Source organism: Mobula hypostoma, chromosome 2, assembly GCF_963921235.1.
Source record: "Mobula hypostoma chromosome 2, sMobHyp1.1, whole genome shotgun sequence".
NCBI classification, from domain to species: Eukaryota; Metazoa; Chordata; class Chondrichthyes; order Myliobatiformes; family Myliobatidae; genus Mobula; species Mobula hypostoma.
The window spans coordinates 157,688,640-157,707,056 of record NC_086098.1 but is presented as its reverse complement, the minus strand read 5'-3'; the positions used below and the strand labels follow the sequence as shown (position 1 = coordinate 157,707,056).

Below are 18,417 nucleotides of genomic sequence, written 5' to 3'. Positions count from 1 at the left end.
GAGGGATGAAGTAAAAACTGGGAAGTTGATTGGTGAAAGAGATGGTCGGCCATGGAAGAAAGAAAAAGTGGGGGGAGGAGCACCAAAGGGAGGCGATGGATGGGCAAGGAGATAAGCTGAGAGAGGGAAAAGTGGATGGGGAATAGTGAAGGGGGGTCAATACTGGAAGTTTGAGAAATCAATATTCATGCCATCAGGTTGGAGGTTGCCCAAATAGAATATAAGGTGTTGTTCCTGCAACCTAAGTGTGGCCTCATCATGGCAGTGGAGGAGGCCATGGATGGACATATCGGAATGGGATTGGGAAGTGGAATTAAAATGGGCAGCCATTGGGAGATCCCGCTTGTTCTGGTGATCAGAGTGAGATGTTCAATGAAGCGATCTCCCAATCTCCAACATAGATTTACCAGATTGATCCTGGTATAGTAGGATTGTCACATGAAGAATGACTAAGCAGGTTAGGCCTGTACCCTTTTGATGTTAGGAAAAAGAAAAAATATCTCTGTGATTCATACAAAGTTCTCATGGTAGACACGGGGATTCCATTTCCCCTGCTGGAATTTCTATCAGGAGCCAGTTTCATCATAATCTCATCTACACTCTCAGTCATTTAAGACAGAAACAAAGAAGTTTCTTTATCAAGGTAGTGTTGACTCTGAATCTGGTTGTAGAGCCTCAGTCACAAGAGTGTATGCAAGATAGATCAATAAATGTTTAGGTTTATATTTTCAGAGTCACAGCATGGTGACAGGCTCTTCAGGCTCAATGAGCTCATGTTGCTCAATTACACCCATCTGGCTAATTAACTTACCCCTGCATCCCCGGAACCTGAGAAGAAACCAGAGAACCCGGAGGAAACCCACGTAGTGACGGGAGAACATGCAAACTGCTTAGTTTAAGACAGAGGTGGAATTGAACCTGGGTTGCTGGCGGTGTGGTACCATTGCGCTAACCGCTACACTACCCTTCATGTTAGAGATACTGAGAATTAAGGAGTATAGGGTTAAAGTACGAAGGTGGTGCTGATTATAAAGATCAACTGTGATATTATCAAATGACTACCAGCATCAAGCTTTTAGACAAGACTGGATTGCCTTATTAAGGTACTTTGTACAGTTATTTTTATTTAGAGATATTACAGTAATAAGAAAAAAAGGTAATTTTACAACTTGGATGGGTTTAATTTTAGGAAAACAAAATATTAATAAGTTACACACATAAAAAATGCTGGTGAACGCAGCAGGCCAGGCAGCATCTATAGGAAGAGGTACAGTCGACGTTTCGGGCTGAGACCCTTCGCCATTAATAAATTACGTACATTTCACTATAGGTATTTATTTGGTGTTGGAATTATGCAGTGTGAGAATAATGCAAATCTTTTGAAAGCACTTAGATGCACGTTGGACTGGCGGTTTAGCTGAGAAGATGAACATGAACTTCAGAACAGTTATAATGGTGACATTGAGTAAAATTTAATTTACCTATCCTATGATTGGTATAATAAATTTAACCATTTCCTGAGGCTTCTGTCAGGTTTTCATCCTATTTAAACTTTAACCTAGAGAATAGCCATGGACTTTCTGTCTGGGTAAATAAGTTCATTATTCCCATAGGACTTGAGCCAACTATTTAAGTCGCCTTTAAAGCTAAGAAAATAAAAGTGAATTTATTATTTTTGTCAAGCTTTCTCAGATATATATGTATGAACATTAATCTGTATGTGTACATTAATATTTATGCATTGTAACTTTGAGACCCACATCCAATGGTATAAATCTGCAATAAGTTCCTTTTTAACCATAAGGTTGAAAAATACTTCCATATTCTTCTTCTGCACTGGTTTTGTAATCCAGTAAGATTACTCTAGGACTATAAATTTTAATTTGTGTTAAGAAACCTGCAGATGGGACTTCCGGTTGGCAACCACGTGGAGTAGTTGCAGAGAATGGACGCTCCGTTCTACTTTTTACTTCCACACTCCTTCTTCCCCCTTTTCTCATACCAAACTGTTGGACTTTTTCCTCTTCCCCCTGCCTGCAACTATGCTCGCTTCACAATGACCTCAAAGAGTACTAAATCCGGGAAAAAAAGACGATTTGGGAGCTGGCTTGACAGTTGAGGCTATCTCCGCGCTGCTAGACCAACAGCGTGAGGCATTAGCGGCCGAAATTAAATCTTCTTTCAGTCTTGCTGGAAACGAAACTCAACCAAATCCAATGCAAAGCGGAGGATCAAGCCCAGTGCCTACCCTCTCTCGAGCTCGCTACGAACGACCTGAGCCAGTGTGTCAGTGAGCTGGAAAACATCTGGACCAGCTTACGTGAAAACAATATCAAGCTAATAGCTAAAGTTACTGACCTGGAGGGTTGGAGCAGACTGCAGAACCTACGCATCCTGGGCCTGCCGGAGTCTATCAAAGGCGGGCGTCCTATTGAATTTTTTCCAGTCTGCTTTGTGAGATCTTCGGAAAGGAGATGCTCCCATCCCCGCCAGAGATTGATAGAGCCTACCGTTCACTAGCAGCTAAACCAGCCCCAGGGCAGAGACCACGCCCGGTTATTCTTCGTCTGCATCACTACGAGCTTAAAGATCTCCTGGTTAGAGGGGCCCGGTGGAGAGGGAAGCTAGAATAGCGCGGCCAGCAGATTTGGGCTGTGGAGGACTACCCTCCCGAAGTTTTGAGCCTGCGAGCCGAGCACAGAGAAGTAGTGATGGAACTATACAACTGAGGACTCAGGCCTTCTCTACTATACCTTGCATGGCTCCGTATCACACTTCCCAGTGGTGATAAGAAGTGGCTACGTTCGGTAGACAATGCACGGAAATGCATTGACAGTCTCCCCACTACACCAAATTCTTCATAAAATACTTTTCTCCCATACCCTCTGCCAGGTAACGTTAGCAGTGCTTGGACAGCGAGGTCTGGTCTGGCTTGGCCAGGTTAGGTACTGACTACTACGATAGGTGAAATAATATTCATTCAGACTGCTCTCTTGAGAGAGTATTTTCTTTTACCTTTAATTCAGTGAACTCTACAACCTTTCGTGGAAAGAGCACTGGATAAAGTCTGTTTATTTTTTTTCTTCAAATATCAGTTTATATTTCTGTTTTATGGTTCATTTTTCACAGCGATGTTTAATAAACTTTGGGGGATTTGTTTTATCTCTCACTAAGCACAATGTCATTTTAGGAGTGTTGAATCCTTAATGTTTCCTTTAAATATCAATAACGGAGCTGAAAACGATGCTACGAGTGACAGGAAGTTGTACTGTTGGATGATTATTGTTCTTACAAGCTTGCTGCTGTGCTCTCTGGCAGCTGTCTTATTGTGGGTTGGGGGGGTGGGGGAAGGGTACTCCAATGCCAGTACTTTTAAGAACCCTTAGAAGTCCTTGTTATACAGGATTTATTTATGCCCTGTTTCTCTTTGTTTGACATTTTTGCCTCAGAGCTGATACCTGAAATCTTGACACTGCTTATGCCTGTATCCTGTATCTCTTTTAAACGAGAATGGTTAGTCCATTAAATTTTGTAAGCTGGAATGTCAAGGGGCTGAATCACCCTGTTAAAAGAAGGAAGGTATTCTCGCATCTCAAACAGTTTAATATAGCAATTGCATTTCTACAAGAAACACATTCGCAGTTCTGACAATTCCTGTCTTATATCACGATGGGCGGGGCAGAACTTTCACTCCACTAATCAGGCTAAAGCCAGGGGGGGGTCTCAATTCTCATAAATCAAAGTTTCCTTTGAGCGCCACAATACTATATCAGATACAAACGGCCGTTTTGTCATTGTTTCGGGGAAATTATATAATACATTGGTAGTGTTGGCTAATATATATACTCCTAACTCGGATGACGTGGACTTCTTTGAACATTTTTTTTCTGCGCTGCCTGATCTGAGTTCATACTCTCTCATACTAGGTGGAGACTTCAACTGTTGGTTAGATCCAGTGCTGGATCGACTGTTTCCTATTCCCAGAGTACTAATCAAATCTGCCTCATTAATTCAGTCCTTCCTCTCCAGCAATGGCATCTCTGACGTATGACGCTTTCTCGACCCAGATAAGAGAGAATATTCTTTCTTCTCACCTTTTCTAGAATTGACTACTTCTGAGTATAGTGATATCAGACCACGCTCTGGTTGTCCTGTCTATAATTCTTCCTGGCCTTCCTCAAATAAATGAGCATTGGCATTTTAATTAGACTTTACTGTCAATTAATGATTTTGTAAAATTTATGGAGGACCAGATAATCTTTTTTCTTAATACCAATATGTCACCTGAAACCTCAAGCCTGGTTGTTTGGGACACTTTGAAAGCATACCTTAGGGGTCAAATAATTTCCTACACTGCGAACATGAAAAGAAAGATCCATAAAGAATGACTAGATCTGGCCAATCAAGTTAAAGAAATAAACCAACAATATGCTCAAATTAAAAATCCGGAGCTGTACAAAAAACATGTGGAACTTCAAACTAAATTTGATCTTATTTCCACTCACTCAATTGAACGTCTACTTTTGGAGAGCAAGAGCCGGTTCTATATCCGTGGTGACAAATCTGGTAAATTTTTAGCCAACTAATTAAGGGGCCTGAAAGCCGAACAACACATTACAAAAATTCAAATGGAAAATGGAAGCATCACCTGGAATCATCCTGAAATCAACGACACTTTCAGGAATTTTTACTCCCAACTTTACACTTCTGAATCCCCAAATGATAACATTTTGGTCAAGAACTTTTTAAACAGCTTAAATATCCCCACACTTTCTCCTGATCTCAAAATGAGACTGAATGAGCCAATATCATTAGAGGAAATAGCCTCAGCCATCTCGTTACAGCAGACTGATAAATCTCCAGGACCCGACGGGTTCCCTGTAGAATTCTTCAAATTATTTTCGTCACTGCTCTTACCTCAACTAACCTTGGTTCTATCTGATTCATTTAAACAAGGTAAACTGCCAGCATCATTTAATGAGACATGCATCATTCTTCTAGCGAAGAGAGGCAAAGATTCAACAGAGTGCTCCTCATACAGGCCAATCTGTCTGTCAAAATCTTAGCTAAAGTTTTAGCCCGTAGACTGGAGAACATCCTACCCTCAATTATTTCTGAAGACCAAACTGGTTTTGTCAAAAACTACCTCCCCTTTTTTAACATACACCATTTATTAAATATTTTATATTCACCTTCAGATAGGATCCCTGAATGTGTCATTTCCTTAGACACAGAAAAAGCGTTCGACTGTGTGGAATGGAATTACCTCTTTGCTGTTTTAGAAAAATTTGATTTTGGACCAAGTTTTGTCAGATGGATTAAACTGTTATATCCGCGTCCCACTGCCTCTGTTTTGACCAACTCTCAGCAATCCCAACCTTTCAACCTCAAACGTGGAACCCGTCAAGGGTGCCCTTTAAGCCCTTTACGTTTTGATCTGGCCATACAGCCACTGGTGATTGCGTTCCGCAGTTGAGTGGATCTGACGGGGATTTGGAGGGAGAGAGTTGAGCACAAAGTCTCCCATTATGCTGTCGATCTTTTACTTTTTATATCAAACCCGATCACCTCCTTAACCCCCATGTTCTCACTCCTTAATAAATTTAGCCAGGTTTCAGGTTACAAACTTAATTTACACAAGAGCAAACTTTTTCCAATAAATGCAGAAGCACAAGCATCAGAGTTCCATAACCTCCCTTTTAAGGTAGTGAGTAACCAATTTAAGCAACATACATCAAAGTTGCTGGTGAATGCAGCAGGCCAAGCAGCATCTATAGGAAGAGGCGCAGTCGACGTTTCAGGCCGAGACCCTTCGTCAGGACTAACTGAAGGAAGAGTGAGTAAGGGATTTGAAAGCTGGAGGGGGAGGGGGAGATGCAAAATGATAGGAGAAGACAGGAGGGGGAGGGATAGAGCCGAGAGCTGGACAGGTGATAGGCAAAAGGGGATACGAGAGGATCATGGGACAGGAGGCCTAGGGAGAAAGACGGGGGGGCGGTGACCCAGAGGATGGGCAAGAGGTATATTCAGAGGGACAGAGGGAGAAAAAGGAGAGTGAGAGAAAGAATGTGTGCATAAAAATGAGTAACAGCTGGGGTATGAGGGGGAGGTGGGGCCTAGCGGAAGTTAGAGAAGTCAATGTTCATGCCATCAGGTTGGAGGCTACCCAGACGGAATATAAGGTGTTGTTCCTCCAACCTGAGTGTGGCTTCATCTTTACAGTAGAGGAGGCCGTGGATAGACATGTCAGAATGGGAATGGGATGTGGAATTAAAATGTGTGGCCACTGGGAGATCCTGCTTTCTCTGGCGGACAGAGCGTAGATGTTCAGCAAAGCGGTCTCCCAGTCTGCGTCGGGTCTCACCAATATATAAAAGGCCACATCGGGAGCACCGGATGCAGTATATCACCCCAGTCGACTCACAGGTGAAGTGATGCCTCACCTGGAAGGACTGTTTGGGGCCCTGAATGGTGGTAAGGGAGGAAGTGTAAGGGCATGTGTAGCACTTGTTCCGCTTACACGGATAAGTGCCAGGAGGGAGATCAGTGGGGAGGGATGGGGGGGACGAATGGACAAGGGAGTTGTGTAGGGAGCGATCCCTGCGGAATGCAGAGAGAGGGGGGAGGGAAAGATGTGCTTAGTGGTGGGATCCCGTTGGAGGTGGCGGAAGTTACGGAGAATAATATGTTGGACCCGGAGGCTGGTGGGGTGGTAGGTGAGGACCAGGGGAACCCTATTCCTAGTGGGGTGGTGGGAGGATGGAGTGAGAGCAGATGTACGTGAAATGGAGGAGATGTGTTTAAGAGCAGAGTTGATAGTGGAGGAAGGGAAGCCCCTTTCTTTAAAAAATGAAGACATCTCCCTCGTCCTAGAATGAAAAGCCTCATCCTGAGAGCAGATGCGGCGGAGACGGAGGAATTGCGAGAAGGGGATGGCGTTTTTGCAAGAGACAGGGTGAGAAGAGGAATAGTCCAGATAGCTGTGAGAGTCAGTAGGCTTATAGTAGATATCAGTGGATAAGCTGTCTCCAGAGACAGAGACAGAAAGATCTAGAAAGGGGAGGGAGGTGTCGGAAATAGACCAGGTAAACTTGAGGGCAGGGTGAAAGTTGGAGGCAAAGTTAATAAAGTCAACGAGTTCTGCATGCGTGCAGGAAGCAGCGCCAATGCAGTCGTCGATATAGCGAAGGAAAAGTGGGGGACAGATACCAGAATAGGCACGGAACATAGATAGTTCCACAAACCCAACAAAAAGGCAGGCATAGCTAGGACCCATACGGGTGCCCATAGCTACACCTTTAGTTTGGAGGAAATGGGAGGAGCAAAAGGAGAAATTATTAAGAGTAAGGACTAATTCCGCTAGACGGAGCAGAGTGGTGGTAGAGGGGAACTGATTAGGTCTGGAATCCAAAAAGAAGCGTAGAGCTTTGAGACCTTCCTGATGGGGGATGGAAGTATATAAGGACTGGACATCCATGGTGAAAATAAAGCGGTGGGGGCCAGGGAACTTAAAATCATCGAAAAGTTTAAGAGCGTGAGAAGTGTCACGAACATAGGTCGGAAGGGATTGAACAAGGGGTGATAAAACAGTGTCGAGGTATGCAGAAACGAGTTCGGTGGGGCAGGTGCATACCTCGACACTGTTTTATCACCCCTTGTTCAATCCCTTCCGACCTATGTTCGTGACACTTCTCACGCTCTTAAACTTTTCGATGATTTTAAGTTCCCTGGCCCCCACCGCTTTATTTTCACCATGGATGTCCAGTCCTTATATACTTCCATCCCCCATCAGGAAGGTCTCAAAGCTCTACGCTTCTTTTTGGATTCCAGACCTAATCAGTTCCCCTCTACCACCACTCTGCTCCGTCTAGCGGAATTAGTCCTTACTCTTAATAATTTCTCCTTTTGCTCCTCCCATTTCCTCCAAACTAAAGGTGTAGCTATGGGCACCCGTATGGGTCCTAGCTATGCCTGCCTTTTTGTTGGGTTTGTGGAACTATCTATGTTCCGTGCCTATTCTGGTATCTGTCCCCCACTTTTCCTTCGCTATATCGACGACTGCATTGGCGCTGCTTCCTGCACGCATGCAGAACTCGTTGACTTTATTAACTTTGCCTCCAACTTTCACCCTGCCCTCAAGTTTACCTGGTCTATTTCCGACACCTCCCTCCCCTTTCTAGATCTTTCTGTCTCTGTCTCTGGAGACAGCTTATCCACTGATATCTACTATAAGCCTACTGACTCTCACAGCTATCTGGACTATTCCTCTTCTCACCCTGTCTCTTGCAAAAACGCCATCCCCTTCTCGCAATTCCTCCGTCTCCGCCGCATCTGCTCTCAGGATGAGGCTTTTCATTCTAGGACGAGGGAGATGTCTTCATTTTTTAAAGAAAGGGGCTTCCCTTCCTCCACTATCAACTCTGCTCTTAAACACATCTCCTCCATTTCACGTACATCTGCTCTCACTCCATCCTCCCACCACCCCACTAGGAATAGGGTTCCCCTGGTCCTCACCTACCACCCCACCAGCCTCCGGGTCCAACATATTATTCTCCGTAACTTCCGCCACCTCCAACGGGATCCCACCACTAAGCACATCTTTCCCTCCCCCCCTCTCTCTGCATTCCGCAGGGATCGCTCCCTACACAACTCCCTTGTCCATTCGTCCCCCCCATCCCTCCCCACTGATCTCCCTCCTGGCACTTATCCGTGTAAGCGGAACAAGTGCTACACATGCCCTTACACTTCCTCCCTTACCACCATTCAGGGCCCCAAACAGTCCTTCCAGGTGAGGCATCACTTCACCTGTGAGTCGACTGGGGTGATATACTGCATCCGGTGCTCCCGATGTGGCCTTTTATATATTGGTGAGACCCGACGCAGACTGGGAGACCGCTTTGCTGAACATCTACGCTCTGTCCGCCAGAGAAAGCAGGATCTCCCAGTGGCCACACATTTTAATTCCACATCCCATTCCCATTCTGACATGTCTATCCACGGCCTCCTCTACTGTAAAGATGAAGCCACACTCAGGTTGGAGGAACAACACCTTATATTCCGTCTGGGTAGCCTCCAACCTGATGGCATGAACATTGACTTCTCTAACTTCCGCTAGGCCCCACCTCCCCCTCGTACCCCAGCTGTTACTCATTTTTATGCACACATTCTTTCTCTCACTCTCCTTTTTCTCCCTCTGTCCCTCTGAATATACCTCTTGCCCATCCTCTGGGTCCCCCCCCCCCGTCTTTCTCCCTAGGCCTCCTGTCCCATGATCCTCTCGTATCCCCTTTTGCCTATCACCTGTCCAGCTCTCGGCTCTATCCCTCCCCCTCCTGTCTTCTCCTATCATTTTGCATCTCCCCCTCCCCCTCCAGCTTTCAAATCCCTTACTCACTCTTCCTTCAGTTAGTCCTGACGAAGGGTCTCGGCCTGAAACGTCGACTGCGCCTCTTCCTATAGATGCTGCTTGGCCTGCTGCGTTCACCAGCAACTTTGATGTATGTTGCTTGAATTTCCAGCATCTGCAGAATTCCTGTTGTTTGAGTAACCAATTTACTTACCTTGGTGTCACAGTAACAAGGAAACATACACTTTTTTGGAGAAAATTTCATTTATTTGTTAAATCATACAAAACAGAGCCTAGTACATTGGTCACCCCTGTCCATGTCCCTGATGGGCCGAATTAATGTTGTCAAAATGAACATTCTTCCTAAATTCTGATACCTTTTTCAATCCATTACGAACTTTCATTCCTAAAGCCTTCTTTGACTCGTTAGACTCAGTGATATCATCCTACTTATGGAAGGGCAAGCATCCCCGACTGAATAAAGTCCATCTTCAAAAATCTAAAAGTGTTCGGGGCATGGCTTTGCCCAATTTCCGCTAATATACGTTGTCTTAAATTTCTCTATCTCTGCACTTCGTGGATCTGCACTCCCTTTTCTTATGCCTAAACCAATTGTTAATCCAATTATCAGGCACACCCTGAGAGTATGGGCTTAATTCAGAAAGCATAGTGGTCTCCATGGCTTCTCTGTTTCAAGTCCTATTCTATATAATCATCTCTTCCAGCCTTCTATACATGATTCAACATTTCAAGACTGGTACAGAAAGGGCATCAGGCGCTTTAAAGATCTTTTTATAGACAACTGCTTTGCATCATTTGAACAACTGTCTGCAAAGTTTAACCTACCCAACACTCATTTCTTCAGATATTTGCAAATTAGACTTTTTATCAGCCCTTTGATATCAAACTTCCCTGAGGCACCCAACACAAACATCGTTGATATGTTTCTCTGCATGAATCCATTGCGCAAAGGTCTAGTATCTACTATTTGCAACAAGCTAGTGGTCCTGAGGAGCACAGCCTGGGAGCAAGATTTAAATTTCTCACTGTCAGACAATGTGTGGGATTCAGTTTTTAAGTTAGTTAACTCAACCTCTTTATGTGCCCGCCACTGTTTATTACAGTTCAAGGTCGTATACAGGGCCTATATGTCTAAAACTAAATTATCTCGCATTTATCCAGATGTTAATCCTTGCTGTGACAAATGCAAAAGGGGCGAGGCTTCCCTTATTCACATGTACTGGACATGCCCTAGCTTGGAAAAATACTGGAAAGATGTTCTCCAAACTCTATCCCAAATACTTAATTATAATTTGGAACCTAACCCTTTGATTGCTCTTTTCAGCACCTCCGGAGAGGGGGACACTCTCCCTCTAAGTCCAACCAAACGTCGTACACTGTCTTTTGCCTCTCTGTTGGCCAGGCACGCAGTCTTGCTCAGGTGGAGGGATGCTGCCCCGCCTACCCACACTCAGTGGCTCAGGGACATCACGTCCAGTCTACACCTTGAGAAGATCCGTTATTCAATTCTCAACTTGGACTTAAAGTTCCAAAAGGTGTGGGGACCCTTTCTTGAATATTTTCAGAATTCCCAGCCAAACTAAAGGTCCATACTTTCTTCCTTTCCTCTGCACATAACTCCCTGACCTCCAGCATTTCCCGGTAAAATTCTACGGACCCAGACTTGTAAACATACAACAGTTTATGTGTTAGGAAAATACACCTTCTCTATACCAACCCAGCTCTGTGGGGACAAAGGCTCTGCTTAATCCCCTTTTGCTAATGCAGTGCTGGCTTGGAGATGGGGATTGGGAGGAGTGTGTTGGGGCAGGGAGGCAACAAAAGCATGATTGTACTATGGGTGCATTTCTTTCATAGGTGTAAATTGTACATTTGATACAATTGTTATGAACTGTACAACTCTTTATACTATGTTCTCTTTATTTAAAAAACAAATAAAAATTTTGAAATTTAAAAAAAGTAACCTGCAGACATTTCTAAAGTTACTGAATTATAATACAGTAATAGCAATGAAGTGCAATATAATATAATTGCTATATAATAGCAATAGTAATGAAGTGGTCAAGGCCCAGTTTGCTCCATCATCAACCAAATGACAGGGAGTAGGGATGGGGGACAGGAAGGGATATCTAATAAAAAAAATCTCTTCTGATTCTTAACACATTTATAAGAAACAATTGAGGGTGCACATAGTTGGGTAGCTGTCAACTAGACAGTAAATGTAGAGATGATGTATCTAAAGATAGGGACAAAATGCAATCGGGATTTTTAAAAGGGGAAGTATATAAAATCTCTTGCAAATTGGTGTACATTTCTTTTCCTCTAAAACACAGGCATTGAAAGAGCCACAGATGAAGACTTGGAAAACACGTCAAACTCTACTACTAGCTGCTGCTGAAGTTCAATTGCCAGCCTTGTATGACGTTGACTGTTTCCCCCTGTGTAATTTGTATCCTGCATTCACAAGTCCAGGGTTTCAGGACATCACCTACATAGAATGCAATCTGATGTCAGGTCAGGACATGCATTACTTGTGATTTATAGAAATAGGAAAATTCTAGGATGACTGGAAACTTCAGAAACCAAGCTAAATGTTCTGAAATGAAATTTGTCCTGTATGAGCTGAAAAAAATCATTAATAACATCAATGTAATTACTTTACAAATATATACAACGCAAGAATTTAAGCAATGGTTAGCTCTGCTAATCAATCATTTACTAACTTGAACTACTCATGTCAAAGGACACCTCTGTCTGACTTAATGCCTGTAATAAATAAACATCATTGAAATTGCTCTTTTATAAAACAGTAAGTATTTTGCAAGATGGCAAAGTTTGTAAGCTCTTTATTTGTAATCTTTGTAAAAGTATTGCTCCTAATCATTGACAAAGTTATTTTAATGATTGAAATCCAAAAGATGCCTCTCTGAGAACAGGAATCTATCATGTTTGTTTTGTGAGTGACAAGAGAATATGAAGAGGTGACCTGATAGAGGTATATAAGATGATAAGAGGCATTGATCGTGTGGATAGTCAGAGGCTTTTTCCCAGGGCTGAAATGGCTAGCACGAGAGGGCATAGTTTTAAGGTGCTTGGAAGTAGGTACAGTGGAGATGTCAGGGGTAAGTTCTTTACGCAGAGAGTGGTGAGTGCGTACAATGGGCTACCAGCGGCGGTGGTGGAGGCGGAAATGAAAGAGTCCTTTAAGAGACTCCTGGACAGATACATGGAGCTCAGAAAAATAGGGGGCTATGGGTAAACCTAAGTAGTTCTAAGGTAAGGACATGTTCGGCACAGCTTTGTGGGCAAACGGTCTGTATTGTGCTGTGGGTTTTCTATGTTTCTATAAAACCTGTAGTGAAGGTCCTTTGGTGGGCTAATAGTTATTGAGCAATTCTAACAATGGATGCTGAGCTTGTAAAATGTTTCACTTGTATAACAAATATGATGGCTATTTCAGGTGATTAGGCCTTCAGTTTTGGACATTCATGGAATCATAAAGCACAGTACTTTTCAGCTCACCACATCCATACTAACATTTTTTGACCATCTATATTAATCCCATTTGCCCACTTGAGGACTAGTTACTAGACTTTACTCCCTTAAACATCTACAGAATGTAATATGGTACTGTAAAAAAAAGCCCAGAGACTCAATCAGCTATGAGTCTCAAGACTGATTGCATTGATCAATTTGATTTTGTCAAAGTATTAATGAAAATACAGATGTAGACGAATATAATTTTATTGCAAGAATTGATTTACTGATCTGCTTTGAAGAAATTGTGAAGGTGAAAAGACAGCCTCTTAGTATCATGAAATGTTAAAGAAGTCAGCAAAACCTTTGTGTCAGTACAAGCTCTACAACATTATTATCTATGGTTCCTTCCATTTTTCATCTGTATTATTTAGGGTTACAATCCAAAAATCAAATCAGAGATGAGTGGCAGATGACAAGTTCAACAATATTGGCCACTTTATGGCAAATGACACCACTGAAGTCAAGGATTACACAGGGAGACCTCAAGGCAATTGAAAATTTAAATCAAAAAATTTGGTAAATCAAAATACTGTATTCTGCAACATTTTCTGTCTTTGCTTAAGAACCTACTTGAACATTTGCAGTAACACACTACACTAGTAAACTTCAATGAAAGTAAAACTTTCTGTAAGCCTAGCAATATACATATATAAGCTTTCTACTAGGACATGCCCTCTTCTCACTGCCACCATCAGGTAGAAGGTACAGAAGCTGACGGCACACGCTCAGCGATTCAGGAACAGCTTCTTCCTATCTGCCATCAGATTTCTAAATGTTTTTGCACTATTTATCTTAACTATTGAATAGATATATACTTACTGTAATTCAGTATTTTTCTCTATATTTATCATGTGTTTCATTGTCCTGCTGCTGTGAAGTTAACAAATTTCACAACATATGCCAGTGATATTAAATCTGATCTGATTCTGATTTCTTTCCATGTGATTACACAGTGTGGAATTTCACAACCACATTTGAATTTTAAGTCCATCAGTTGCTGATGTTAACAGGTTTCAGTGTTTTAATTTGGAGTGTAGAGGCCAAACAGTTTGAAAAAGTCTGTTTCCAAATCCCTAATGGCAGTAAAGTACATCTGGACAAGCTGGTGAATACTGGTTGAAAACTGGTGAAACTGTGTTAGCTAGTCTTCCAAGATTGAATTTCCATAGCTGAGGATATGAATATTGCCTTGGAGTTAACGTTTGGATGCTTCCTATCTCCTGATAAACTGTACCAGCTGGCACGGCATTAAACTCAATGCTAAGTAAGTGTTTGGCAGCAGAGACAGTGGTAGGGCTTTATCACCGTAGTGGTATGGCAGGATTGGGAGAGCAAAATAACAATGCTTCCAATTTCTAACAAGGGATGGAAAGTCCATGTGCTTGGGGATTGTGTTGTCTGTCGCCTATCAACATTCACTGGTGAAACTCAATCATGGCTGAAGTGCGAGGAAGCAGTAAGAGACACTGATATCCGTGATACTTTTTGGAGGAGAGTAGAAACTTTAGAAAAAGTGTTTTAATTACATTAAAATCATTTACTTAGCAAAGACTGGTAAGTAATATATTCCTGTGAGATCAGGGATTTGATGTCAAAGATGACAAATTGAAATGGAATATCATTTAACTTTCTGTTTAGTTGCATTCATCTTTTAACAGAATTCATACTTTTTTACTGATTTTGAAAAATTAAACCAAGTTTATATTTAGACACTATTTCTCAACTGCAATTTTTACAATTGAACATAATTAAGGGTGAAGGATTGAAGTTAACCATTAACAGGTTGTTGAGTGCCAGTGGGCAGTGAGAGGTTTGGAGGAAGGAAATGCAGACCCTCATGCATTCAAAGAGACTGTGAGGAACATCACAGTTCAAAGAGTAGTGCATTCCAAGGGGAGACAGTTGTTCGGTAAGAAGCAACAAATGGGTATTTCTACCTTTTAATACATCTTTCATTCTCTGAAGTAAATGTTGGGACTCAGGATTGTAGCAGGAAGTGTTTGGAATGGAATAGTCTCTTGTGAAATTAGCAACTTGTCTCCCAGGTCACCATGCTTATAGGAAGCGCATCCATTTGCAGCTCCTGACTGACCACATTGTGCAGCTGGAACTGCAAATGAACCCACTTTGGATCGTCGACAACACTGAGGTTCTACCTTGGGCCAAACATTGATGAACCCATAACAATATCTTGCTATTGCTTTTTTTACACTGATAACATTTATGCCTTGCACTGTATTGCTGCCGCAAAACTACGAATTTCATGACATACGACAGAGATAATCAACCTGATTCTGAGTCTGAGGCTGTCACGTCTCAACCTGATTCTGTGTCTGAGGCTGTCATGGCTGCACAGGGAGAAAAAGTACAGAACACCGGTAGGTAGAGTAGTAATCACAGAGAAGGAGTGATTACAGGAGTGTCTCTGTGCTGTCCTCCAAGATAGATTAGGAAAGTGGGGGTTACAAGGAGACCCACTTGTTCATGTACCCTAGTGATGGGTGTAAATGTGCAGGTGCAGCAGGCAGATAGAAAAGCAAATGGTATGTTGGCCTTTGTGGCAGAGAATTTGAGTCCAGGGGCTTGGAAATAGGTACAGAGGGGGTGTCAGGGGTAGGTTTTTCACGCAGAGAGTGGTGGATGCATGGAATGCACTGCCGGCAGTGATGGTGGAAGCGGATACAATAGGGTCTTTTAAGAGCCTCTTAGATAGGTACATGGAGCTTAGAAACATAGAATTCTATGTAACACTAGGGAAATTTTAAGCAGTTTCTAATGTAGGCCATTGATGAAAGCGCACTGAACAATGTGTATGTACACTTCTTATCTCCTTATCTGAGGAAGGATGCCCCTACTATGGAGGGTGTACAGTGACTGATTTCTGGGATGGCAGGATCGATGTATAAAGAGAATGTGGGTTGATTTGGCTTAAGTTCAGTAGTGTTAGAATGAGAGGGGATCACATTGAAAGCTATAAAATTCTAACAGAATTAGGCACACTGTTACAAGAAGGATATTCCCAAAGGAGGGGAAGGAATTCAGAAATTGCAAGTGTAAAGGGATTTGGAAGTCCTTGTACAGGATTCCCGAAATGTTAACTTGCAGTGTGAGTTGGTAGTGTTACGAGAATACACATAAATTAAGATGTTTGCTGGCCTAGGTTAGCATCAGTGACATCAGCAAGTGGTCTGCCACCTGCCCTCAGGGGAAGGAGAGATAAGGAACAATGGAGCAGCGTCTGGAGATGTGTAATGAAGGGACATGGGAGAGAGAGAGCTGTCTGGAGCAGCTCCCCCTTTGAACCCTGAACTGTTTGAAGTGATGGACAGGCGATGCCCCAGCAGGGGGATAAAAAGGGACAGGTTCGCTAAGACAGACACACACGCCACCCGAGGTAACGAGACCCTGGAAGCGGTGCGCCTCTCACGAGTGGGTGAGAAGTATCAGACAACGACCAGGGTGGAAAGGTACGATCAGCGGGAACCCGGTGTGTGTCCGCCCTTGCCTGGGTGCCGGGTTCACTGCAGAGGATCGACTGCATCTGGAGGAGGGGTCACAGTCGGTGACCTCAGGTGACATCACCAAGGACCCGCCCAAAAGTTGCTTGTGAGCAATCTCGCCGGTCTGTGAGTGAAGCCGTTCTGAATGATCAGTTGTTCCTGTTCTATTGCTCTCTTCCCCCGCCTTGTCCATCGCCATGGCAACGATTACTGCAAACTGAACTATTAACTGGACTGAACTTTGAGTCATTTTGAAATTTGGTCATTTACCCCTAGACAATGATAGAGCTTGATTGATGCTGTTATCTTAATTCTGTGCACATGTGTGGTTATCATTGTTGAACTGTTGCATTTATTATCCTTTCGATTACTGTGTCGCTTGTTTCTTTAATAAAACTTTCTTAGTTCTAGTACTCCAGACTCCAACTGAGTGATCCATTTCTGCTGGTTTGGCAACCCAGTTACGGGGTACGTAACAGTAGTAAGGAAGCCAAGTAGAATATTAGCATTAATTTCAAGAGAACTAGAATATAAAATCAAGGATGTAATGCTGAAGCTTTATAAGGCATTGCTCAGACCATATATGGAGTATTGCGAGTAGTTTTGAACTCTTACCTAAGAAAGGATGTGCTGTCATTGGAGAGGGTCCATAGGCTCCAGGTTGAGAATGATCCTGGGAATGAAAGCGCTTGGTAACTCTGGGCCGGTACTCGAGGGAGTTTAGAAGAATGACAAGGGATCTAATTGAAACTTATGTTTTCAATAGTGGAAGAATCTAGAACCAGAGGACACAGCCTCAGAATAGAAGGACGTCCCTTAAGAACAGATGAGGAGGAAATTCTTTAGCCAGGTGGTGAATCTGAACAATTCATTACCACAGGCAGCTGTGAAGGCCAAGCCATTGTGTATATTTACAGTAAAAGTTTATAGGTTCCTGATTAGTAAGGGTATAGAAGGTTGTTGGGAAAAGGAAGGTGAATGGGTATGAGGGAAATATGTCAGCTATGTCGGGAAATATGAGGATCAAATGGTAGAACAGACTCAATAGGCCAAATGGCCTAAATTTGCTCCTATGTCTTTTTCAAGAAAGTGAAAGATATTGATCTTAGGACAACAAGTAAGAAAAAGCAGGAACAGAGCATTGGATTTGGCCATGATCATATTAAATCACAGAGCAGGTCTGGAGGACCAAAGGACCTCCTCCTGTTCCTAATTTCTGTGTTCCTTTTGGATTATCTTTTGAATTATAAAAGGTAAGTATGCATAAGCTGTCAACATAAATCCTACTGCCTTAAACATAATGTTCGTTTGGTAGACTTGTTACATTTGCAAAGGAAAAACTTGAAAATAAAAACAAGGATCCTTTTTAAAAGCTTGATTATATAAAGAAATAGTGATTGTTTAATTAGAAAATGTTGTGGTCGCTCTGTATGAAATTAGGTGAAATGTTTAGATTAAGTGAAATCTAAGAATCACTTTTCAATTTACCTTGCATCTTTTGAAAGTCATTTTATTATCGCTGACGTAGTTGTGAAATTTGTTTTACGGCAAATGTGTAGTACAAGACATAAAAATTACCACACTTTACAAAAAGAAATAGTAGAATAGAGGACGAAGGAGATGGTGTTCATGGACCATTCGGACATATGATGGTGGAATGTTGCTAAAACATTGACTGTGAGTCTTAAGGCTCCTGTATCTCCTCCCCAGCTGCACTCATTCCCTGGTTGGTCTGGAGTCCCCAGACTATCAGTTCTGAAGGTCACTAGTTCTATGAAATAACTTTAAACAATGTTACTTACTGTAGACAAGAGTGTTTGATAATTCCCTCAGGAGCTACACAGAAAAGTTACTCCCTTCCAGTGCCATCTTTTCGAATCAGAAAATATCTCAGCTGAGATGTGTGAAAAATTACACATCCAGAGTGCTGGAGAATGATTTTAACATTAAATTTGACTCCAATAAAGTTTTGTGCTATAAATTCACTGAATGCCAGTGGGTTGCCATCTC

The 18,417-nt window shown here is 42.5% G+C and overlaps 1 protein-coding gene across 1 annotated transcript in view; it reads left to right on the top strand.

Moving 5' to 3' along the window:
* Window positions 1-16,770, top strand: part of rab36 (RAB36, member RAS oncogene family) — an 80,231-nt gene extending 63,461 nt beyond the window's left edge. The window contains exon 10 of the mRNA XM_063040920.1: window positions 11,701-16,770. Within this exon, the coding sequence (XP_062896990.1) occupies window positions 11,701-11,765 (65 nt within the window). The 3' untranslated portion in view covers window positions 11,766-16,770. The remainder of the gene's footprint in view (window positions 1-11,700) is intronic.
* Window positions 16,771-18,417: the final 1,647 nt, after the last annotated feature.